Source organism: Panthera uncia, chromosome D4 (genome assembly GCF_023721935.1).
Source record: "Panthera uncia isolate 11264 chromosome D4, Puncia_PCG_1.0, whole genome shotgun sequence".
Taxonomy (NCBI): domain Eukaryota; kingdom Metazoa; phylum Chordata; class Mammalia; order Carnivora; family Felidae; genus Panthera; species Panthera uncia.
Genome location: NC_064807.1, coordinates 25,648,174 through 25,673,312, shown reverse-complemented (window position 1 = coordinate 25,673,312; position 25,139 = coordinate 25,648,174). Strand labels below are relative to the sequence as shown.

General features: G+C 35.4%; 1 protein-coding gene across 6 annotated transcripts in view; it reads left to right on the top strand.

The window, feature by feature from the left end:
• AGTPBP1 (ATP/GTP binding carboxypeptidase 1) overlaps positions 1-25,139 on the top strand; it is a 160,398-nt gene that overhangs the window by 113,137 nt on the left and 22,122 nt on the right. For all 6 annotated transcript variants that reach the window (XM_049653537.1, XM_049653190.1, XM_049653318.1 and 3 more), the window contains 5 exons: positions 15,637-15,724; positions 19,329-19,473; positions 21,998-22,151; positions 23,183-23,363; positions 24,853-24,982. In XM_049653537.1, the coding sequence (XP_049509494.1) occupies positions 15,637-15,724; positions 19,329-19,473; positions 21,998-22,151; positions 23,183-23,363; positions 24,853-24,982 (698 nt within the window). The remainder of the gene's footprint in view (positions 1-15,636; positions 15,725-19,328; positions 19,474-21,997; positions 22,152-23,182; positions 23,364-24,852; positions 24,983-25,139) is intronic.

Below are 25,139 nucleotides of genomic sequence, written 5' to 3'. Positions count from 1 at the left end.
ATAGTACTGTTACTACTTTAAACTTTATTATAATTTTAATTTTAAAAATTAAAAACTTACATTGTAGAGCAGTGCTTCTCTATTTTTTTTTAATTACAAAATGTTTTTAATGTCAATTTTTATTTTTGAGAGAGAGAGAGAGAGAGACAGACAGACTGCGAGCCGGGGAGGGGTAGAGACGGAGACAGAATCTGAAGTAGGTTCCAGGCTCTGAGCTGTCATGACGCACGGAGTCCGACATGGGGCTCAAACCCACGAACCGTGAGATCATGACCTGAACTGAAGTCGGCTGCTTAACCGACTGAGCCACCCAGGGGCCCCTATTTTTATTTTTAAATCAGTACTTCCATGTGATAAAATAATGTCTTCCTTTAGTATCATTTTAAGTTTAAAATAAATAAACTGAAACTTGCAAACTGAAACCAAATCAAAACAATGGGACAGATGGCTGCTTTACTTTAAAATTTCCCCTGCTTCTTAGCCCTTGCCCTTTGGGTATTTTTGTATGTCTGTCACACTTTCCAAACTCACTTTATAGAGAATTTGGGTAACAGAATGGTGTTAAGAAAATTAAAACCATCCATAGTGCATCATCCAGAGACAGCCACTTTAATATTGTTGTGTCCTTCCAGCCTTTTTTATATGGCAATATGTGATTTCCACATCTACATAATTCTGTATTTATTTTAAAAAATAAGCCTTGTGTCCCATGCAGTTTCATAGTCTGTATGTTAAGCAAACATTAGATTGTTAACATTTTTTTCTGGTCATGAAATATTTCTCCAAAACAGAGTATAATGGACATCCTACAAGAGGTACTGTAACTTATTTATCCAAACCTTTTTCTGTTGTACATTTAAGCTGCTTCTAATTATTTTCTATTTTAAATAATGCTGAGATCAACATTATTGTACGAAATATTTGTGTCTGTAATTATTTAGTTACAAATCTACAGAAGTGGAATTCCTCTGTCTGCCAGCTGTAAATATGTTTATTTTTCTGATAACCAAGCAGTGGATCTTTAATGTGGGGATTTGGTAAATTAAAAATTGTTTAGAGAAGAATGTAAGAAGGGGAGAAAATCCACTAATTAGCATTTTGTAATCCTCAGACTTACATTCACATAATTTTAAAATGAAATTTTATCCTTTCATAGATTGGGGTTAGAGTATGAGAACTCACCCGAAACTATTCTCATGCCATTCAGTATTTTCAGTGACATCATTACTAATGTTTATATAATATTCTATTGAGTAATGTACAGTTCGGGATTTTATTAAGTCTTTTTCAACATTTCAAAATTATAAGCTGTGCTGTTGATACCCTTACTTGTTTGCTTTTGTGTATGTTTACAATTATTGCTTTGCCATAAATTTCTCTAAGTAGAATTTCTCAAAGCAAATGAACAGATGTTGCTGAAAACTAGGGAAAAGGATACTTACTGTGCTGGTAGGAGTGTTAAATTAGGTCAACCTTTTTGAAGTGCATTTGATAATATGCTTTCGGTGTTTATATTTAACTTCATCCAGGATTTATTTTGGTAAATTCTGTGAATTTGGGGTCTAACTTAATCCTGTTGTTAGTAGTTAAGCAGCTACAACTGAACCCATTCTTTCTCCAAAGAGATTTAAAATGGTGTTGCTAAATTGAGTTATTTGTTAAATGTTTACATTTATGCCTCATTTGCAACTCTGTTCCTGACCCACTAGTAACAAATGGAGAGGAAACATCACTTAGAAGACATTGTGAATGGCTGCTCTGTGGTAGCTCATATAGAAAATGCTCTGGTTATGGGGTGCCTGGGTGGCTCAGTTGGTTAAGCGTCCGACTTCGGCTCAGGTTATGATCTCGTGGTTCATGAGTTCAAGCCCTGTGTCAGGCTTTGTGCTGACTGCTCAGAGCCTTGAGCCTGCTTTGGATTCTGTGTCTCCTTCTCTCTGCCCCTCCCTTGCTTGCATTCTGTCTCTCTCTCTCTCTCAAAAATAAATAAATATTAAAAAAGAAAAGAAAATGCTCTAGTTAGCAAACACAGATTGGAAGCTGGTTGGTAAGATATCACTCTGACTTGCTCGTAGTTCCTAACTTTTTGAATCTGGGTTGAATTACTTTGACCTCCTAGTCATATTATTTGTCCCCTCTGGTTTGAAACAATACAGTTCTCAGAAGCTATGGACTAGCATTTTGGGGGGAGGCTGTTTGTTGCTCTGGTACCACTTGAATTTAATGATCCTGACGTTTCTGTCTAGTGTAACATCCTTTGCTGTGTAACTGACTTGATAATACAGCTTAACATCCTGTAGTCTTTTTCAAAAACAATTGAATTTTTCTACCTATTTTTCCAGAATTGTTTATTCTAAATATTATTCAGAATAGTTTTATTAAGTGCCAAAAGATTTCAATTACATTAAACTCATAGAATAATCTGAGAGAAATGGAATTTTTTATATTAAGTCTCACTGCTTAGGAACATGGTGTATAGTTTTGTTTATTCATTTTCTTCTGCCCTCACTTAAGTTTAGTTTTTTTTAAACAGTTTTTTAAGTTTATTTTTATTTCTTTTTTTTTTAATTTTTTTTTTTTTAACGTTTATTTATTTTTGAGACAGAGAGACAGAGCATGAACAGGGGAGGGGCAGAGAGAGAGGGAGACACAGAATCTGAAACAGCATCCAGGCTCTAAGCTGTCAGCACAGAGCCCGACGTGGGGCTCGAACCCATGGACCGTGAGATCGTGACCTGAGCCGAAGTCAGACGCTTAACTGACCAAGCCACCCAGGCGCCCCTATTTTTATTTCTTGAGAGAGAGAGAGAGAGAGAGAGAGAGAGAGAGAGAGAGAGAGGGAGACAGAATTCCAAGCAGGCTCTGCGCTGATAGCAGAGGTAGGGTTCAAAAACATGAACTGTGATATCATGACTTGAGCTGAAATCAAGAGGTGGATGCTTAACTGACTGAGCCACCCAGGTGCCGCTATTTAGTTTTCTTTTTGTTAGTTTTGTTCATTTTTTTTTCCATTCTTAAGTATTTTATGTATTTTCTTTTGGCGTCTGTTTTGAAAGAGTACTTTCAAACATTTTCAGGTTTGTTATTTATAATTAAGAAAGCTGTCAAGTTTTATATGTTCACTTGAAAATTGACCTCTTTACTGAACGTTCTTACTAGTTTTCATTGTTTGTGAGTTGATACTGCGGATTTTCTTGCTAGGTCCCTAGAATTTTTCCTTATCTGTAGTTATATCGTGTATCTTTCATTGTTTTGTAGCTGTTGGATATAATTTTGAGAATGTTTACAATAAAAAGGAGACATTGGACATCCTTGTTTTGACTCTAATGTGAATGCTGCTAGTATTTACATTAAATACACTAGCTCTTTTTTTGAGATACAGATTCTTTCTCATAGTAAAGAATTTCTATTTTGGGGCGCCTGGATGGCTCAGTTGGTTAAGTGTCCGACTTCGGTTCAGGTCATGATCTCGCGGTTTGTGGGTTCGAGCCCTGTGTCCAGCTCTGTGCTGACAGCTCAGAGCCTAGAGCTTCCTTCAGATTCTGTGTCTCCCTCTCTCTCTGCCCGTACCCTGCTTATGCTCTCTGTCGCTCAAAAATAAAAAAAATTTTTTTTTTAAATTTCTACTTTTACTAAGTTTTAAAAACTGAAAGTATTTTATTTTTGCATTTATTAATGTGATGTGCCCATATAATAATATGAGCTATTAATGTGCTGTATTGTATTAATAATATTTCTAATATCAAATCATCCTTGGGTTTCAGAAATAAATCCACTTTGCCATGGGAGTTAATCTTTTAATATACAACTATTTTTGATTTGTTAGTATTTTGTTTAAAGGCTTTACATCATTGGTTGTAAGTTAGACAAGTCCGTTTCTTTTTTGGGGGGTTGTCTTTGGCCAGTTTTGCAAACAAGCTGATGCTAACTTTGAACACTTAAATACAAAAGCTTTTATTTCCCCACCCTGTGTTCTGGAACAGCTTAAATAGCATATACATGTCTTCATGAAATTCGGAAAGAACGCACCTCTAGAACTGTCTGCGTATTCCTTTTTCGGTGGGAGGAGAGTCTGGATAACTTCTTCAGATTTCCGTGACTTGGTGTAGTCTAGTTTTCTATTTCTTATTGTGGCAGTCGTGATGATTTACATTTTATTATATAAATGACATTTAGATTTTCAGAATTCACTAGCAGGGATTTCTGTATGATGTCTGCACTGTGTGTGCTGCCTGTTCTCTTGCTTCGTTCCCTTGCGTGTGTGCTTAAAACATAATTTAGTGTTTTAAAAACCTAGCTCTTGGTTTTATTCCTTATTTCCATTAAAAGTTTTAAAATTAACTTTTCTCTTTTCCTCTCTGCAGTTTGATTTTTTTCTTCTTTTTAACTTCTAGTTTGTTTACCTAAATTTATTTTTGTTTGATGATCAAGCATTTAGGGCTTGAATTTGCTCTTAATTATAACTTATTTTGTATCCCCTTCCCCTCTGGATTTTAATATTAAGACTCCTTGTTATTTTGTAGGTTGCCTCTAATTGTATGTAGTGTTGGTATCCTTTTTGATGCAAGAATTATTTCGGAAGACATTTGTTATATTCGTGGTTGGTTAGATTATTTTGATAAAAATTTTTCTCATTACTTTCAGGTTTTAATGAATCTTGTTCACATACATATAAAATTTATGATTTGGAACAGTTTTTTAAGCTTCCTATCTGGTCAGTTTTTGTTTTCATGGGCACTTGGAAAATAATATATATTCTCTGCTGGAAGCATAATTTCATATACATTGTTAGTTTAGTGTTATAAATCCATTTATTCAGCTTTTGGTGTCCTTATTTATTTTTTACCCTATCTGCCTAAGACTTAAAAAAATTGTCTTTCAGTTCTGTTGTGCTTCTGTCCAGTCCTCATTTACGAAAACGTATATATTTTTTTCTGTTTAAGCAGCATTATTTGGCACACAGTTTATAACTTTTCCATATTTATTTTGTATATACCATTTAACAGTATAAAATAGTCATACTTAAGTATATTTAACCTTGAATTCTATTTTTACAATGGTTTGGTTTAAATTTGCTTGATACATCTTTGTTTCTTATAAATAGAGGTTGCATTTTATTGTTTGACCCTTGTCTTTAACGTGCTTTTAACTTAAAATTCTTTTGTAATTGATACATTTAGATTTTTATGCTATTTTTGTGCTTCTTGATTGTTCTGTCTGTTACTATTTAAGGTGTAGTGCAACACTTGTTTCATTGTGGAAATCCAAAATATGTATATAAAAAAATAGAGCATGAGGCATATTGTGCATTGGATTTTCTCAGTCCTGTTCCATCTGCCTTAAGTTTAGTAGAGATTTCTCCCAAATTCTGACAAGAAGTGATCTCTTGTGATTTCTTTTTATTGCCATATACTTGTAAGTATTTAACTAGGAAGTTGGTTATAGTTGTGAAATGAGCTCTTAGGCAGATATAATTTTTTTAAGTGAAACTCTGTCATTAGGTTTGTTTCGTACAACATAAAGGAAATCTTGGTTTGTCTTAACATCAGTAGAAAGAAGGGACTAATATTTTAGTAAGCTGGAATTCAGCAGTTTAAGAAATTGCAACTAGCTATGTAGTTGATGTTGTCATTGGGGTGAATTTTGAATTCACTTCAGGGATGGTACTGATGACAAAATATTTGCAGTAGAATCTTGTTCAGCTGAAAGGATTTGTTTAATTGCCATCCATGACTGAAATTCAGAAGTAATATTAGTTTTAATTAATTTTATTTCTTTTCTTTTTTTTGATTGGGACATCTTTTTTTTGGATTGGTCTGGGGTTTTAGTGTTGGGTTCTAAGCAAATATGTCCAAAGATGGCTTATTCTTTGACAGTGCCCCCAAAAGGGGCAGAATTACTATTGTTTTTGTTTCTTAAATTGCCCTTTTCCTGGGGATATTTTAGGTGATTCTGTTAAATAGTTTTCTCACAAGTGAATGATCTTATTTGTGAATTTTATTTGAGAATTTATATCACTGTATAATAATGTCACATCTGTTGTAATCCATTTCTTTCTCCACACACCCCCCCCTTAATTGAAAGGGGTTTGCTCAAATTACCACTAGATGGCAGTCTTGCATTTTAGTAACTTGGAACTTTCCTTGGCAAGCTCCCTCCCTGGCACTTCTGCACTCTTTTTCTCATCCTACCCCCTAACCCTTCCTTCTCCCTGCTCCTCCCCTTAGCCATGTCTCCCAGATACATGAAGATTTTTAACCACCTCCTTACATAAATTGAACATGTGTGGAATCAGGCAGCAAAATAGAATTTTAGAGTCTAGTCTGTAGCATTCCCACCTTGCCCTCGTTAGTTATTCCATACTTGGAAGTTGAGCTGAGCTATCTCTTGACTAAGGAAGTCTTCCCTGACTCCTCAGGCTGGATGAATCTCCTGGATAAATGTTCCTTGTAATTTTTCCCTTTGGAGTGCTCATAACAGTTTTATGTTGTTTATAAGTGTAGCTTATTAATCTCTTTCCTGCCCCCTCCCCCTTGTTTATACATTCCATGTGATCAGGGACAGTGTCACTGTTGCTGACTGCCATGTTTACACTATGGCGTTTAACAGATGTTTAGTAAACATTTGTTAAATGAATGAGGCAATGGATGGATGAACTATGAAGGTCCCATTAGGAACATAAAATGAACATGCACAAAATATATGTCAAGAAGATTCTAGTTTAATATAAGATCAACTATTTCTAAATATTTTATTTTGAAATAATTTCAAATTCACGGAAAAGTTACACCCTGACTCCAGATGTTGAGGATCTGAAATGATACCTCATCACCCTACAATACTTTTAGTATATTTTCTATAAACAGTGGCATTTTTTAAATATATATATAACCACCAACGTCAGGAAATAATTGATTTGTGAATCCTGTCTAATCCATAGACTCTTCATTTGAGTTTCACCCATTTTCTCAATAATATCCTTATAATAGCAAGAGAATTCTGCTCAAACCATGTGTATTTAGTTGTCAGGTTCTACACTCTTTAAGTCAGGAACAGTTTTACAGGCCTTAACATACATGACGTGACACTTTTGAAAATTATAGAACTCCTATTCTGTAGAGTAGTTCTCGACTTGGAGTTGTCTCTTGTTCCTCGTGACTCCATTCAAGTTGGGTATCTTTGGCAGGAATATTATAGAAGTGATGTTGTACTCTGGTGACATCCCAGATTTTGTTTGTCCCATTACTGATGATAATAATTTTATCACTTGATTAAGTTGGAGTCTGCTAGCCTTTCCACTATAAAGTTACCCTTTTTCTCTTTATAGTTAATAAAGTATTTTAGGTGGAAGTACTTTGAAACTATGTAAATATCTTTTCCTCATCAGATTTTACTATGTTAATATAAATCCAGATTGGGTTCCTGTTTTACTTAGTAGGTTGTAATTTGTTTCTCTCATTATTTATTTTTATGCTCAAATTGCCCAATATTTGGCCAGTGGGATCCTTTTCATACTGGCTTCGGTGTCCTTTGGACACATCCCTATCATTCTGTATGGGCATCCTTGCTTTTTCGGCATACATATTCAAGGCGCATCTTGCCTTTTCCTGCCCCAGCCTGGTATCAATCATTTCTTGGAAGAGCCCCGGCTTGTTTTAGTGGTGAATGGTACTTAAAAACCAAGGTCTGTGTGCATAGTGTGTACATTGTTATTGGACCTCTTAGTAGACAGAGCTGAGGACTGTATGTGTGTATAAGTACTTATATAGAAATTTTCGTTTGTAGTGGTTTCTCTATATGTATATATATGTTTATGTTTGTGTGTATGTGTTATGTGTATACACTCCCACACAGTCTCTATGAGGTCACACTGATACCTTCAATTCCACAGGCTTTATTCTGTGTGTTTTTTTTAACCTATATTTACAGCGTCCTTCAACGTGGAGAATGTGAGCTTCCCTTATCCTTAATATATTTAATCCTGATCAATTCCAGTGTATGTTACAATCTTTCTGCTGCCTTTTTGGGCAGATATCCTCCTCACTTCATTCAGCCTTTCTTCCTACCCCCCTGCATGTGTGTCCTCCCTGTTTGTGTTCATTTTGTTTTATTAGTATTATTTTTTAATGTTTATTCATTTATTTTGAGAGAGAGAGAGAGTGCCCACATGCGAATGGGGGAGGGACAGAGTGAGAGGGACAAAGAATCCCCAGCAGGCTCGAGTGTGGAGCCCGACTCGGGGCTTGATTTCACAATAGTGAGACCATGACTTGAGCCTGTATCAAAAATCAGATGCTTAACTGACTGAGCCATCCAGGTGCCCCAAGTGTTAATTTTATTTTTAGTTTCTAGTTTTATTACATGGTGGTTAGACAGTTTTGTTGGTTAGTATTTCTCTTTTATGGAACTTCTGACATTTCCTTTTGATCTAATATGTGATCATTTTTTGTGACTATCTCACGTGGTCTTAAAAGAAGGTGTACATATTCTGTGTATATATAAAGATACAGTGTTCCGTATTTAAGATTTGCCTTATTATGTTCTTTAGATCTTCTGTATACATCTCTTCATTTTTGTTCATTTGGTTTGTGGTGTACCTAGAGTGATGTGTTAGTCTACTATCGATAGTATGTTTCTGTCTTCTGTATTCTGTAATTTCTGGTTTACTTAGGAGATTGGTCTTATCTGGTACATAGATATTGGTTATTATTATATTTTACTGTGAATGATCACTTTATAAAGTTCCTTCTTTGTCTCATTTATTATTTTTTGGCCTGAAATCTACTTTGATCTCAGGATTTCAACTCCTACTTTGTTTCCATTTTCCTGGTGTATCTTTGCCCATTTTTAACAGGTGATTTAAAGTTTTTATATTCCGTCTTCTAGTAGGGATGAAAGCCTGGGTTTTATTTGTGCTGCTTGTTGAATTTGTTTATTTACTTTTTGGTGTTAAGGATGTGTGTAGGGATGCAGACTCAAGTGGCTACCATTATCTCCTAGACCAACAATCTGATCTTCCTATTTTTAGTATAAATCTCTATTGTTGTACTAGCCATATGATAAGCATGCATTTTTTTCTCCATACAGTCACTCAGTCCAGATAACGTATGCAACTTGTGATAGGTGGCTGTAGGTTATTCAAGTTCCATTTTAAACTTTTTTTGTCCCCCTTCCTTGTTAAATGAGGGTATTAGCTTCAACTTGAAAATTTCATGAATCTGTGGTTCATCATACATTTGATGAATAGGGACCAAAACACCTTGTCTTTTTTTGTATCTGTACTTGTCATTTAGCATCCACTCAATGTGACTTTGGCTTTTACTTAGATATTGTTAGAAGCCACTGCCATTGGATTTTGCCATCACCATGGCAATTTAATATTTTGGTGGTCTGTATTCAAGTGACAAGATTGACAGTTCTTGGCATATTTTTTATGTATATAAAGGTTTATCCTTTGGCTAATGACAATATCAATTACTCAAATATAGCCAAAATGTCAGGTCGAGTAGATTGTGGTATATTCAGTCTGAGTTACCTCATTTGATTGATTCTTAGTAGGGCAACCTCTTTGGTTCAAATGGTTTTTTTGATAGTTGGAATTTTAAAATGTCACTCTTCCATTGTGATCATAATTAACTATCATTTAAAAAGTAATAGAATACATTGTCTTTTATAAAATTAGAACACTTCAATAAATCTAATGTGCCCTTGACTTCAGCTGGAACCTTACTGTAGTCAACCATTATTATGAGTTTTGTGTATCTGGAGGAGTTTGAAGTTTCTTCCCCCCCCCCCCCCCCCCCCCCCGCTTTTTTTTTCTTTTTAGAAAGAGAGGGTGAGCTGGGGAGAGGGACAGAGGAGAGAGAGTCATTATTTTTATTTTGAGAGATAGAGCATGCATGAGTGAGCGCTAGTGGGGGAAGGGCAGAGAGAGAGAAGGAGACAGGAGACAGAATCCCAAGCGGGCTCCGCGTTGTCAGTACAGAGCCCCATATGGGACTTGAATCTGGAGATCATGACCTGAGCCGAAATCAAGAGTTGGACACTTAACTGAGCCACCCAGGTGCCCCGAGAGAGAGAATCTTAAGCATGTTCCACGCATAGATCCCATGACCTTGGATCTTGACCTGAACCAAAATCAACAGTCTGACGCTTAACCCACTGAGCCACCTAGGAGCCCCTGGGGGAGTTTGAAGTTTCAGATTAAAATGGCTCAGTGATTCCTAGGAAGAAATAAAGAAGATAGGAATCTGTTGTATGTACCAGTGAAATACTTGAGTTTCAAATATAAAGAGAAAATCTTAACATACTTCCACTTTAAAAGAACTGGTTACATAAATAATGTTAATATTACAGCAGCTAACGTTTATTGAGTATTTACCGTGCGCTGGGCCTTGTTCTAAGTGCTAACACATGTGGTACTCTTAATCCATACAACAGAATCCATTTTACAGAAGAGAAAAAGAGGGCATCAGTGCTTTAGTAATCTGCCCAGGATCACGCATCTGGTAGGTGGTGAAGTTGGAATTCAAATCCAGGTAGTCTGGTTGCAGACTGCATGCTCTTAATCACTGTGTTGTTCTGCACGTGAGAAGGGTGGATTAGTGTCGGACTTCTCATCGGTGGCACAGGAAGCTAGAGGACAGCCAAATGTCTTTTGCGAAGTGTGTCGTTTGTTTGTCACTGCCATACACTTTGTGTATGTAGAATTCAGAATTATATTATCCCTGAACCCTCTGTGAGAAAAATAAATGAGGAAAAAGATCTCAAGGTAGAAGTCTTGAAATTTATAAAATCTGTCAAAAGTAAAAATGTTCTAAAGGGGGTGATATGGGAGACGTGAAGGTTAACTTATCTTGATGGGATTGCTTAGTTATTGATACAGTATCAGAGAAATACCAATTAATCATAACGATGAGGATGGGAAGTGAATTGAAGAGTACAACAGAGAGCTTCCAATAATGGAGAAAAAAATGTGGAGAAATCAACCAAGCCAGTAATAATAAGAAAGCAAAGAAGAAGAAGAAGAAAACCCATGAAATAGTAGAAAGAAAATAAGATGGAAGGAATGACATGAAATGTGTGTCTGTCATCACTAATTACGAGTTGAAATGTCCTAAAAAAGTTACACAGTGGTGGGGGTGAGGAGGGTATTAATTAAATGACAAAGAAAAGTTGAAAATGAATGATTGGGCAGAGATAAACTAGGAAAATGCAAATAAAATATAGCAAAAGTGGTAATATTAATGCCAGAAGTGGAATTGCCAGGTCATATGGTATTTACATTTTTAATTTTTGAAGGGCCTTTGTGCCTGTTGTCTGTAAAGGTGTCACCAATTTACATTCCCATCCAGACAAAGAAAAAAATCAGGATCAAAAGCACTAAATAGATACTGTGTATTTATAAGTTGCAGTTCTTGAAGATGTAGAATAATCACAAACATTTTTTAAATTGAGGTATAATTAACATATAACCTATTAATTTCAGATGTATAACCTAATGCTTCAATATTGGTATATATTGTGAAATGATCCCTTTGAGAAGTTTAGTTAGCATCTATTGCCACATAGTTATAAATTTGTTTTTCTTGAGATGAGAACTTTTAAGAGCTACTGTCTTAGCAACTTTCAGGTATGAAATATAGTATTTATATATTAACTATAGTCCCTATGCTGTGCATTACATCCCCAGGACTTACTTATTTTATAACTGGCAGTTTTTACCTTTTGACCACTTTCACCCATTTTGCCCCCCCCCCACTTTTATTCTTGCCTTACCAATCTGTTCTCTGTTTCTATGAGAATTTTTTTTTTTTTTTTTTTTTTTTAGGTTCTACATGTGAGATCATGTGGTATTTTGGTATTTGTCTTTGTCTGACTTAGTTCACTTAGCGTGATGCCCTCAAGGTCCGTCCATGTTATTGCAGATGGCAAGATTTCCTTCTATTTAATGGCTGTCCATTTTTTAATCAGATTGTTATTTTTTCTATTGAGTTGTAGGAGTTCTTTATATATTTTAGATACTAACCGCTTATCAAATACATGATTTGCACGTGTTTTCTTCCACTTAGTAGGTTGCATTTTCATTTTGTCGATGATTTCTTTTGCTGTGCAGAACACAAACCTTTATACAGCACAGCAACGACCATAACCATAGAGCATTTGTAGAGATTGAACAAAAGCTCCAAGAAATACAACTCGATTAGAAGACAGTCGTTGTGAGAATTTAAAATACCCCTTTCAGAATTTAACATATCAAGAAGACAAAACACAAATAACAATATAGAAAATTTGAATAATATAGTCAACAAGCTTGATTTTGGGATTCATTGGGATTCCAGTTTGAGAACATATTTGAAGATGTGTTGCAGCCAACAGAGTGAGATGTAAGATGGGAAGTGGGAGAAATGGTGGAGCTAATCTGGGATTCCAGTGTTAACAGGAGGAAATGGTGGAGCTAATCTGGGATTCCAGTGTTAACAGGAGGAAAGTTGAGGAGCATTTCGGGAAAGCATCTCATCCATGTTAGAACTGGAAGTTGGTGGGATCCTGGACTTTTGCCTTAAAAAAATTGAAATGGGTTTCAAGAAATAGTGTGACATAATATGATTATGAAACTGAGACATGTTAGGGACATGGGGCAGAAGGCCTGTGTATCTTCTCCAACGGAAGGATAAAACAGAAGAACTGCAAAAAAGTCACATTACAAATGTGAGTGACATAGAACGTCACATGAGTTGGAGTGTTTGATGAAGTGTATGAAAGAATCCATTTGAACTAGACCCTGGAAATACTTTATTTGGGAGTGTGTGGGTAATGCACTTTGGCTGTGCAATGAGCTATATTTACAGAATCTGGATGTAAGTACTGTTGTTTTTCACCTTAAAAGGTCTGCTTTATAGAAGGAGCACAAGAAGGTATCTTCCTTATGTTCATGAAACATTTAAAAAATTTTAACTTTTTTTGTTACAGACAAAACTTATGGGTGACTAAAAAGCTCAGAGATTTTACAGATTTCATTGTGATTTAAAATACTAATGGAAATCAACAAAATGTTGAACAAAAAATGGGTACTTGGAGATGTAAAGTTCTTCCTTAAAAAAACAAAAACAAAAACCCTCTGAAATTTAAAATTGGTGTTACAAATCCTGTAGAACCATGCTGTCCAGTATGGTAGTGACTAGCACACACATATGGCTAAGTTAAGTTAATTTAAAATTAAAAATTCTACTTTTTGGTGGTACTGGGCTCATCTCCTGCCCTTACTAGCCACGTGTGGCAGGCCGCTGCCAACTTGGATGTTGCAGGTACAGAACATTTCCGTTCTGGTAGGAAGTTCAATTGAACAACTCTGACGTAGAAAGTCCTTCACAAGAGGACACTTTATAGACTTATGTGACATAGCTAAGCTGGGAGCTGGCAGGAAAGCATTTAATAACTTGCATTATTTATAATAAAAAAGACTGAAAGTAAGTGAACTAAGTACTCAAGATAGTAGAAAAACGAGAAAATAAACCAAAAGGAAGAGAATGAATTTTTTTAAATGCTGAAAATAATGATAGAAATAAAATAAAATATGCCAGAATTGAGTAATAAGTAGAGATTCTGGGGTTATCTGGGTGGCTCCGTCGGTTAAGTGTCTGACTTTTTGATTTCAGCTCAGGTCATATCTCAAGGTTCCTGGGATAAGAGTGTGGAGCCTGCTTGGGATCCTGTCTCTCCTTCTTTCTCTGCCCCTTTCCTGCTTGCACGCTTGTGCACTGTCTCTCAAGATAAACTTTAAAAAAAGTAGAGAGTCTGAACAGACTATAACTTTTTAAAAGGAAATTTGAAAAGTATTAGTCACCTTATCGAGATGGCATTTCAGCTGAATTTTATTTACCTTTTAAAGAATAGATTGTACTGTTGCTTATTCCAATCAATAATGGATAGCTTCTCAGTATATTTTTCTGAAGCTAGTATAGTCTTATACTTAGTAAAGGTAATTTTTAAAAAGACCAGTTTTTAGATACACAAATTCTATTTTTTTTAAATGTTTATTTATTTTTGAGAGAGACAGCGTGTGAGCATGGGAGGGGCAGAGAAAAAGAGAGCCACAGAATCCGAACCAGGCTTCAGGTTCTGAGATGCGGGCATAGAACTCGAAGTGGGGCTTGAACCCATGAACACTGAGATCACGCCTGAGCCAAAGTCGGACACTTAACTGCCTGAGCCACCCAGGTACCCCTAGATACAAAAATTCTAAATAAGATTTTAGCTAATATAATTATATACTAGTAAAAGAATATCATTTTCTTGCAGTGCAAAGATAGTTAGCCATAGGAAACCTATCAACATATTCTGTCAACAGATTAAAGGAGAAAAGCCATGTGATTCTATTAGTGGATGCTGAAAAGGCATTTGATAAAATAAATTAAAACAAGTGTAATAAGAATTATGAAAGAAACTACTCCACTTACGGGAGTAATCATAGCACCTGCCACAGAGGGTTGTTGTGAGTATTTAATGAATTAACACATGTAAAAATGCTTAGAGCAGTGTCTAGCACATAGAGATTATTCAATGTTACCTCTTTTTATTAAACATGATACAGTTGATATGCAAAAAAAAATTGGCAAATATTGTATCAAGTGGTAAAACATTTTGATTAAACTTAGGAACAAGACAGAGTTGTGTTCTTCTATATGCAGAATCACTTGTAAGGTTGTATCATTTTTCTAATACAGTAAAAGTAGAAAATGAAGTGACTGATACAAATACTAAAAGAGGAGGCCACATACTTTAAGTTACAAATTATATGATTTACATATGTACAAAACCCAAGAGACTATGAAACACTAATTAAAATACTCAGAGCTAAATTTAACAAAATGGTTCTGTAGCAGGAAAATGAAAAAAAAAATGGTTCTATCTTTAAGTTAGAATATAAGGAAAGTCAAATCAGATCTCCGTAAAATTTGTCAACATTTCTAAACTTAACATATGAATTTCATTAGTTCTAGTTAGAAGCCTAGTGCACGATTTTATGAAATTGGATAATATTAAAGTTTATATGTAGAATATATTTCTGAAACTACCCAAGAAAATATGCTATATATTTAATCTTATTTTTGCTAATAGTCCCTTTACATTTTCCTTCCTATAAGCACATATTTGTGTGGAGAAGTTTGAAGAAGAAAACAATCTTAACATGTTGGTGGCGTTTTCTCCCTTAACCTCAGTGTAGACGGGGGTCCCTGGAGAGTTAGAAGTATGATCAAATACTGTTTCTTCATATATTTTTGACGCTTTGACTTGTTCCAAGAAATACATTTTACTTACCATTTTTAATCTAATATAGAAAAGGTAATAGAAAAAAGCTTAATGATTTCTCACTAAAGTTGAAATCCGATTTTAGGTAAATTGGGATTAAAAGCATATCATTGATTGATTTAGGAGATTGTAAAGAAATATCTCATATTTTTTTATATATACTAAAAACTGAAATGTATTTTCTTTTAGCTTTCCTGAACATTTGGTGCTTTCTATAATGGAATGATTAATTTTTAACTCAGAAGCTCTGAAAAGAATTTTTTTTTCTTTCTTTGTTTCTTTTTCTTCTTCTTCTTCTTTTTTTTTTAAATCTCTCTGTCAAAGGTATGCAACCACTCATGTATTCGGTTCAAGAAGCATTAAATGCCAGACCATGGTGGATTCGTGTGGGAACCGACATTTGTTATTACAAGTAAGTATTCTAAGAATATTGACATCAGCTGACAGAAGGGGATCTTAACTTCATTCTGTTTCAGTTTAAAGATTAGAAACTAGAGTCATTATTGCATTATTTGAACTGTGGTGATATACTTTACTGTTATCTCTAACAGAGTCCTTTAAAATTTGAGATTCATTGAGGTGGTAAATTTAGTAGAAATAAAATCTGTCCTATAGACAGACAGACTTAATCCAAATCTTGTCTCCACCAGTTAGATAGCTATGTGTCCTCAACTTTCTTAGCTTTTAAGCCATGTAAACTTCATTGACTAAACGGAAATTAGGAATTCTAGGAAATAATTTGCAGTGGCTTTTTGTTGTTCTGATGATATTAAGTATAATTCTTTTCTGCATACAAATATTTACCTCATCTTAATTTCCAGAATATTTTACCTGGAGGTATATTCCATAGTTACCTTACATCAATTTATACAGTTCACTTTGACCTCAAATAGGTCATCTACTTAATCAAGTTAGAAATCAGTGCTCGAAATCACTTACTGCTTCAGTGGAATGATTGGATTATTCTGCAACTTCACATCTAAGTAATCTGGGATTATCATATACTTTGCTTCTCATTTTTACTGTTTCTGCATGTAATATATTTCTAGATAACTTCCTCCGCCGAATTCATTTGACCTCCCTGTGTTTTCTCTGTTATTAATCTTAATCCTGACATTTTTGTTTAGTGGATTTTGAATTTTTATCGTGGGTTTAAGTAGCACTAATATTCCTTCAGAAATCAGAAGATTTCTGACTCTAGGTTTTAGAAAAACCTGCATCTTAAGTGCTATTACTTTCTGAGAAAGACAGTGTTCCTTGGAATTCATCTCAGTAGGATTTCCCCCTTACTTGTATTAGCAAAATCAATAGTAAATGAGGGATAGAAATGTAAGATTATATGCATTTCATCTGTACTTGTATAAATTTCATATTTCTTTTACTGCTAGGCTAACATAAAAATACTCTTATTTATCTCTTTCTCATAAAGTTGGAATAGAAATAATCAATCAATGAATGTTTTTCTTTTCCACATTATCAAGTGAATGGTTGTAACATGACAGGTGGTGGTTCTGTTCTGTGTAAGGGGGATGGCGAAGATTTTCATTTGTTTAGTTTTTGTTTTTTCTTTTGGCTACTTCCAGATCTGGAACTGGAATTCAGGTCAATTCAACAGATGCCTATTAACTGTTTTCTGTGCAGCAAGCACTACTTGCTTTCCTGAAGCCTGAAATCCAGATAGTGAAGATAAAATCTACTATTTTTGCATGTGTCTTAACTTTTCACGTGAGCTAAGTCCTTGGATGCTTGTTTGTTTCATTTGCAAAATGAGAGTAAAAGGACTTCCACCAGTATATAAGAGAATGTAACTTATAAAATACATAGCTCTAATGTGGTGTTATCGATACCTCTCTGATTAGATGTTAAACTTTTGGGGGAAAAGAGTTGGCAAGGACTAGTCCTGGAACTTGTTTTTGTGTTTTCGTCAGCCCACAGCACCTTGTCATTGAGTATTCAAGATATAGTGGCTAAGTGAATGAAGACTATACTGGTTTGAAAATACCGTTCATGTTTATGTGTGTGCAAGTAAATCTAATTGTTGGTCATGGATTTTCTTCAGTTCATGACTTAAATAATAGAAGATGATCTGAAATTTTAGAGATTAGGTTGGTTGATAGACAATCTTTAGGCCATCAAATGTCAGTGATACTTAAAGTCTGGAAAGTAATGTGTAGTTTTAAAAACTTTTTATTATGGAAATCTTCAAACATTTGTAAGAGTAAGCAATAGGATAATGTATTCATCACCCAGTTTCAACCGTTATCAATACATGTTTAGCTTTGCTTTAGGAATACTTTCACTCCTACCTCCACACTGAATTTTTTTTAATAAAGATTTTTTTTTTTTTTTTTTTTTTTTTTAATTTTAGAGGGAGCGCAAGCTGGGGAGAGGGACAGAGAGAGCGAGAATCTTAAGCAGGCTCCATGCTTATTGCAGAGCCTGATGCGGGGCTCTATCTCAAAAACTGTGAGATCGTGACCTGAGCCAAAATCAAGAGTCAGCTGCTCAACTGAGTGAGCCACCCAGGCACCCCACACTGAATTTTTAAAAGCATTTCCAGATATCATATTTATCCATAAATACTTCAAAGAGTGAGTGGGAGAGGGGCAGAGAGAGAGGGAGACACAGAATCCAAAGCAGGCTCCAGGCTCTGAGCTTGAACTCATGAACCATGAGATAAGTACTTGAGCCACAGTCATATGCTAAATCTGACTGAACCACCCATGTGCCCCTAGAGATTTTTTTTTTTTTTTAATTTTTTGTTATTTTTGAGAGAGAGCACATGAGTGCAAGTAGGGGAAGGGCAGAGAGAGGGGAGGGGATCCAAGCGGGCTCTGAGCTGACAGCAGAGGGCCTGATATAGGGCTCAAAGTCAGGAACAGTGAGATCATGACCTGAGCCGAGGTCAGATGCTTAACCAACTGAGCCATCCAGGCACCCCATATCTCTTAGAGATTTTTTTTTTTTTCAACGTTTATTTATTTTTGGGACAGAGAGACAGAGCATGAACGGGGGAGGGACAGAGAGAGAGGGAGACACAGAATCGGAAACAGGCTCCAGGCTCTGAGCCATCAGCCCAGAGCCTGACGCGGGGCTCGAACTCACGGACCGTGAGATCGTGACCTGGCTGAAGTCGGACGCTTAACCGACTGCGCCACCCAGGCGCCCTCTTAGAGATTTTTTAAAGACAGTCTAACCATAATGCTTTTATCACACTTAAGAATATTCTCTAATACAATAAAATACCCAGTCATTGTTCAGACTTCCCCAATTGTCTCATAAGTGTTGTTTTAGAGTTTCAGCAGGTTTGTTTGTTTGTTTGTTTCAACATTAGGTCCCCCCCCCCTTTTTTTTCTGTTATTTCTCCTTTATTTGTTGGAGAAACTGGGTCATCTGTCATGCCAGAGTTTCCACATTTGGGGTTTTGCTGATTGCATGCCTGTGGTGATAATGAATTCTTCTATCTCACTGATTTCCTATAAACTAGTAGTTAGATTTAGAAGCTTGATCAACTTTAGGTTTGATTTTGGCAAGAATACTTCATAGATGGTGCCGTGAATTCCTATTGCCTTATGTCCGGAAACATATCATGTCTGGTTCTTTCTTTCTTTTTTTTTTTTTTTGTAGCCTTAAGATTGATAGTGAATTTAGGTATTGTCCCCTGATCCATCTGCTTTAAAGATGGTCATTAGCCTTCCATCTAATGGTGGTAGTAACCATTGATGATAATTGGCCAAGATCCGGTAATGTGTATGGTAACAAGGAATTAGGTTCTAAGCTTTTCATTGATGAGGAGTCTCAGCTCCATTTGATAGTAAATTCAGAAGTGAAAACTGATGTTGGCTGATAGCATTTATCTGATTCAGTAGCACCAACTCTAATTTTTATAGAATATTTAAGCTAACCTTATGAACCGTGTGTTTCCTCCCACCCGAAGTTCTGTTTCATAAAGAAGCAAGGAGATTCAGAACTTTTGTGTGGAAGAAGTAAACAGGTTTTGTGCTTTTCTATTGCAGAAATCACTTCTCAAGAAGTTCAGTTGCTGCAGGTGGGCAAAAGGGAAAATCCTACTATACAATTACATTCACTGTCAATTTTCCACATAAAGATGATGTTTGCTACTTTGCTTATCACTATCCATACACATATTCAACTTTACAGGTGAGAACTCATTAAGTTATATTATGGCTCTTATTGTGCTCTATGCATATGTGTCAGATAATTGGGGGAAGACGGGTTTTAATTAAATATCTTAATAAAATGAAAAGATCCAGTGCTGAATATTTTAGAAAATAATACCATGTTTGTTGAAAACATTAAGGGAATAAAATGGGAATGTAGTCTTTATTTTTATTTAGTAGAAATACTAAGGAAATTTTAAAAGATTTTTACTCTCCACCTTTTTATAGAAATCTGTAGTTCTCTAAGATTCCATGATTTACACATATTAACTAGGTGAGACTTCCACTTGTTTAATGAGAGGCATTGAATCTCATAGAAAATCTAGCAATAGAAAAATGTGTAAGTTTTTCTGTGGGGAATTAATTTCTTTTAGTGGTTTGGTGTGGAGTTCTAGATCCAGATTCTTTAGAATTTAAAGATGTAAGAGTTGTTTTGTGAGTTCTTTTGAGATGTTTGAGTACTTACATTGTAAAACAAAACTAAAAAATTAATCGAGTAGTTACTGTGGTAGATTTTTTTCTTCTTAGTACAGAAAGTCTTTTGTAATAATTATGGATCAAAGAGGTATGATCGGTTTACCCAGAGAGAGATTGGAACACTATGATTAGAAACAAGCTTCCAAATTATTAGGGGAAAAGAAGAGAAACATACTCCACTGAACAGAAGAGAGAGCAAAGCTTAGAACACTCAGTGTGGCTGACTTTGTTTTAATAAAAGTTACAACTTACAATAAAGGTGTTATCAGTTATCTTTCCGTGCTGAATAATACAGCATCAAAGTATATAGTGCTGTTACACACAGGGTTACATATTATTATTCTTTACTGATGTGACCTTTTTAGTATATTTTAAATTCCCCTCCTTTTGCCAGTGCTGCTGCCACAACCTTTCCAGCCATTATTGCTGTCTCTCATCTGGACTTCTGCCGCCTCTTCTAACTGGTGTTCTAGAATTCACTTCTGTCCTCTTTCCTCCTTTCCCCACACTGGAGCAGGAGGGCTTCGTGATGGGAGCGTCTGGTCCCATAAATCTCCCGCTTAAAGCTTAGTGATTTCTTTTGCCATTTTTATGAAGTCTGAGATTCTTACCATGGTTCATTTCTATCATTTCCCTACTATTTGTAACAATTTTTGTCATGTCCTCATACTGTTTGCACTATTACTTAATATTTGTCTTTAAATGGAACTAAAATAACTCTAAAGTTTATCCTCATCCTAGGTTAATATCCATGGTATTAATTCACAGTAAAAAATATACCTGTTCATTTTTCAAATGGTTATGCATATGTCACTTCATTATCTAAATTACCAGTATGCGTATATATGCTGCTCCTTGTGAAAGAATGTCCTGTGAGGCCCTTCAGTCTGTGTTAAGTCTCTGTTTCTCACTCTTCCCGGTCTGGCTGCAATGCATTTTTGTCAGTCCTGTAAGATGCCCTTCCTCTTTCTTACATCATGGTCTTCCCATATACCTTCCTTCTTCCTGCCACACTCCCCTCTGCCCTCCTCACTCATCCTCTGGATCTTGGTTTGAATGTAACTTCTTTTAGGAGACCTTTCCACACTGTCGAGATTCAGCTAGGCTCCCCATTCCTGATGACAAGCTCTCACAGCACTCTGTATTTTTCCAAAGGTAGGGTATATTCATTCACACATCCCCGGGCAGTGTCCCTCACAGAAATAGTGGGCACATAGTCAATTGTGATTATGTGAATGAACATAGGCAAAAGTTTAGAAACCAAGTATCTTAAAAAAAAAAAAAAAAGGGGGATTGAACAGTCTATTTATGGGATAACCATACATTAAAACCATTAAAACTTGTGTTTTCAAAAGACACATATTTCACTTGTTGAATGATCTGATATAGTGTTTGTAATTATGAACATATGTGTGTGTGTGTAAATTATTAAGTGGTAAAAGCAGGTTACATTGGTATTTGTTAGTAGTAATCTAGGTGATGCAGTTATGGGTGTTTAAAATTTTTTCTTTGTACTTTCTGTGTCTTCTAGACATTTTACATTGAATCTGTATGAATCTTGAAATCAGGAAAAGTTGTTAAAAAATTTTTGTGCTACATACCCCATTCTGCCGGTCTACAGTCACTTATAATTTCAAAATTCAAAAGGCTTTGAAAACCAAAAGCTTTCTCCTAGCCCATTTGGCAGCCTGGCCTGAATTGATGTGAGCTTATTTAGAATATTGATTCCGCTTTGAGTGACTCCTCACATGTTTTGCTGCAGAAATAATGATGGGCTTATTACAGGCTGCTACGGCCACCCCCATTGGGGGTTTGCAGAATTAATGGTGTATGCATTGTAGCTATGCCCTTTCTCAGCTGCCCCAAATAACTGATGTTTGAACTACCTCTGGCTCCCTGAGGGTTTCAGAGAAGGGATTAGGAATCTGATTCGCTTTTAGTTATGTTGAGATCTGGATGCATTTATTTCTATTTATCTTAGGGAGTTTTTAAATGATTGTATACTTTGCTTTTAAATTTTTATCAAGATGCATCTTCAAAAATTGGAATCAGCACACAATCCTCAGCAAATCTATTTTCGAAAAGATGTGTTATGTGAAACCCTGTCTGGAAACACCTGTCCCTTGGTGACTATAACAGCAATGCCAGAGTCTAATTATTATGAACATATCTGTCAATTCAGTAAGTCTGTCTTCTTCACTCAAAATGCCAATTATTCTTATTTTCCTTTGCTTCATATATGTTTTGTAAGGGCAACAGGACTAGAACAGGCATCAGAAGTCTGCGGTTCTAGTCTCGGTCCTATTACTGCCCAGCCCTTGGCCTCAGTTTCCTCATCTCAGAAATGAGGGAGCTGCATGAGATTATCTCTGAGGTCTCTTTTGATATGCATATTCTGTAGTTCTTACCTTTGTTGTGTAATACAACAAAATGTTTTAAGAGTTCATATGATAATACCATTAATTAAAAAATTAACAACTAATTTTGTTTATAAATCAAACCACCAGAAACCCATCATGTGCTTTGATGCTAGCACCAAATAGCTGGTTGGTTTTTCCTGACATTTATATATTTAAAATTGCCTCAGATGTACAACTGTGATAGGAAAATGAGAAAGCGCCCTAATTTTGATAAGAAGGTGAGGTGTTTTCAGGAAAGAGAAATAGCTTGATATGCCTGAAAACACGAGCAGGTGAGCAGAGTGGTCACATTGTAGACCTGTGTATCGAAATGCATAGTGAAACTGTTTTTCTTTGTTCATCTTTGAACAGATATATTTCATCTGTGCTTAGCATAGCAACTGTAAAACAGGGGTAAAATGGTATTTCCCTATTTTCCTCATGACTTCATGAAAAATAAATTTATATTTAAAACTTCCCCAATACTTGTTCTTTATAAAAGCAAGATTATATAAAAGAACTAATTTTCTATGTTAGATTAACCATTGGAAAATAAAACTCAAATACTATTTATTGTGCTGCGTTCATATTATGAACTCCTTTAGGACATGGCTTATATATGGGTTTTGTGTATCTGTTTTCTCTGTAGGGCCTAGTGCAGTGCTCAGATACAGTAGGTGCACAGTGAGTTTTAGTATGAATTTATATCAGAACTCACAATTGAGTAGAAATATTTCTATATTCCCAAAGTCAAACATTATACAGACTCTTAGTAGCTGTTCATTTTAATTTGAAATTTTATGTGTACTTTAGGAAATCGCCCTTACGTTTTCTTGTCTGCTCGGGTCCATCCTGGAGAAACTAATGCAAGTTGGGTAATGAAAGGAACATTGGAGTATCTCATGAGTAATAACCCTACTGCTCAGAGCTTACGAGAATCCTATATTTTTAAAATTGTCCCTATGCTAAATCCAGATGGTGTCATCAATGGAAAGTAAGTTAAGCAATCATTATAGAAATATTATAGGTTATGTGCCTATCCTGTGTAAACTTGTCAAAATAATAGCATCCAGGTTAATTTGGAAAACAAATTGAGTGATGTTTCTAGAACGAAGAAATTTTTGGTGGGGAATTCATCTAAGATGAATTTTTAAATGAAAATACATTTTATGTATCAGTATGATATTTTGAGAATTTCTGTATTCCATGAGAGTATGATTTCATGTCTTGCTTGAATTGTTTTAGAAAAATCACAATGTCAGGATATGAGAATACATAAATAAGGTCTTTAACATAACTTCTTATATTCCTTTTTGTTTGTCAGTGACATGATCTTGAGTTGATCTAAGACTTAGAATCTCCTGGGATCTCTTTCCATTGATATGGAATATTGGCTCTATCTGCTGACCTCGTCCTGATAGGAGGTGGTGTAGTTTTGACAGAAGGAATTCTTTAGACTGGAAATAATGGAAGATAACTTCTTTTTAGGTGGAGATGGCTTATAGTTAGTGCAGTTTAATTTTCGTGGGAATTAGAAAACTCTGTTTCTGAAAGATGGGAATTTGGTCTTGCTGTCATGAGTGTCTCCAAAGCTGAGGATACCATATTTTATTTATTCACTAAATGTAGCATGAATATTTCTCACATTTTAGGAAGTTTTTGAATGAAAAAACCAGAATAATTTATTTTTAGGTAATACGTTATGGAATTAAAATGGCATTTTATGTCTAGTTTTAATTCAGAAACATATTGACCAGTTAGAATTCTGTTTACATTTCTGTTACCACCTTCTGATAGCTTGCTTAAATTTCTGCTCTGCTTTGGTACTTACTACCTGAAATAAGTGAAAATGTATTTGAATTTTTACAAGAATGTAGACTTTTGGGGCACCTGGATGGCTCAGTCGGTTGAGTGTCTAACTCTAGAGTTCAGCTCAGGTCATGATCCCAGGGTTGTGGGATCGAGCCCCATGTCACGTTCCACACTGAGCATGGAGCCTGCTTAGGATTCTCTCTCTCTCCCCCTGGCACTCTCCTTCTCTCTCTCTGTCTCTCTCAAATAAAAATAATAGTCAAAAAAGAATGTAGACTTTTCATATACGTACCTTTCTTAGGAGGGCCCAGCCCAGATAGTACTTTTACATAATAACTAATACAATCAAAGTACACGGTGTTGAAGTATAACAAATGATTATTATGAAATCAGAATGGAAAATAGGAACATTAGTAAATTTTAGAGAGTCTGGAATAAGACCCCAGAATTGAGAATTAATTTTTTTCTATAGCTTGAAAATGTTGACCTAAAAATGTGAAAGCTTGCCACAGTTAAATGCATGTAACACAAGATCTTGCACGAAGCAAATACTTCATAAGTGTTTATTTAGTGACTAGTATATTCACTGGAAATATTTACTGGAATAGAATCATAAAATCAAATATAGGTAAGAGTTTATCAGTACTAATGTTTGTGTTTATATTGTGTAGTCACCGCTGTTCTTTAAGTGGAGAGGATCTGAATAGACAGTGGCAAAGTCCAAATCCAGATTTACATCCTACAATTTACCATGCTAAGGGGCTGCTACAATACCTGGCCGCTGTGAAGCATTTACCACTGGTAAGTATTTGTACTTTATCTAGTCACAGAAATGATTTTGTTAGTTAATGACTCAGTATATTCTGGTTATAAAAGCTAAGTGTTAATTTCAAAAGCAATTTTTTACAAATATCCTCTTCTGTTATTAATTACGTGTGTAATTAATACACTGCATTTG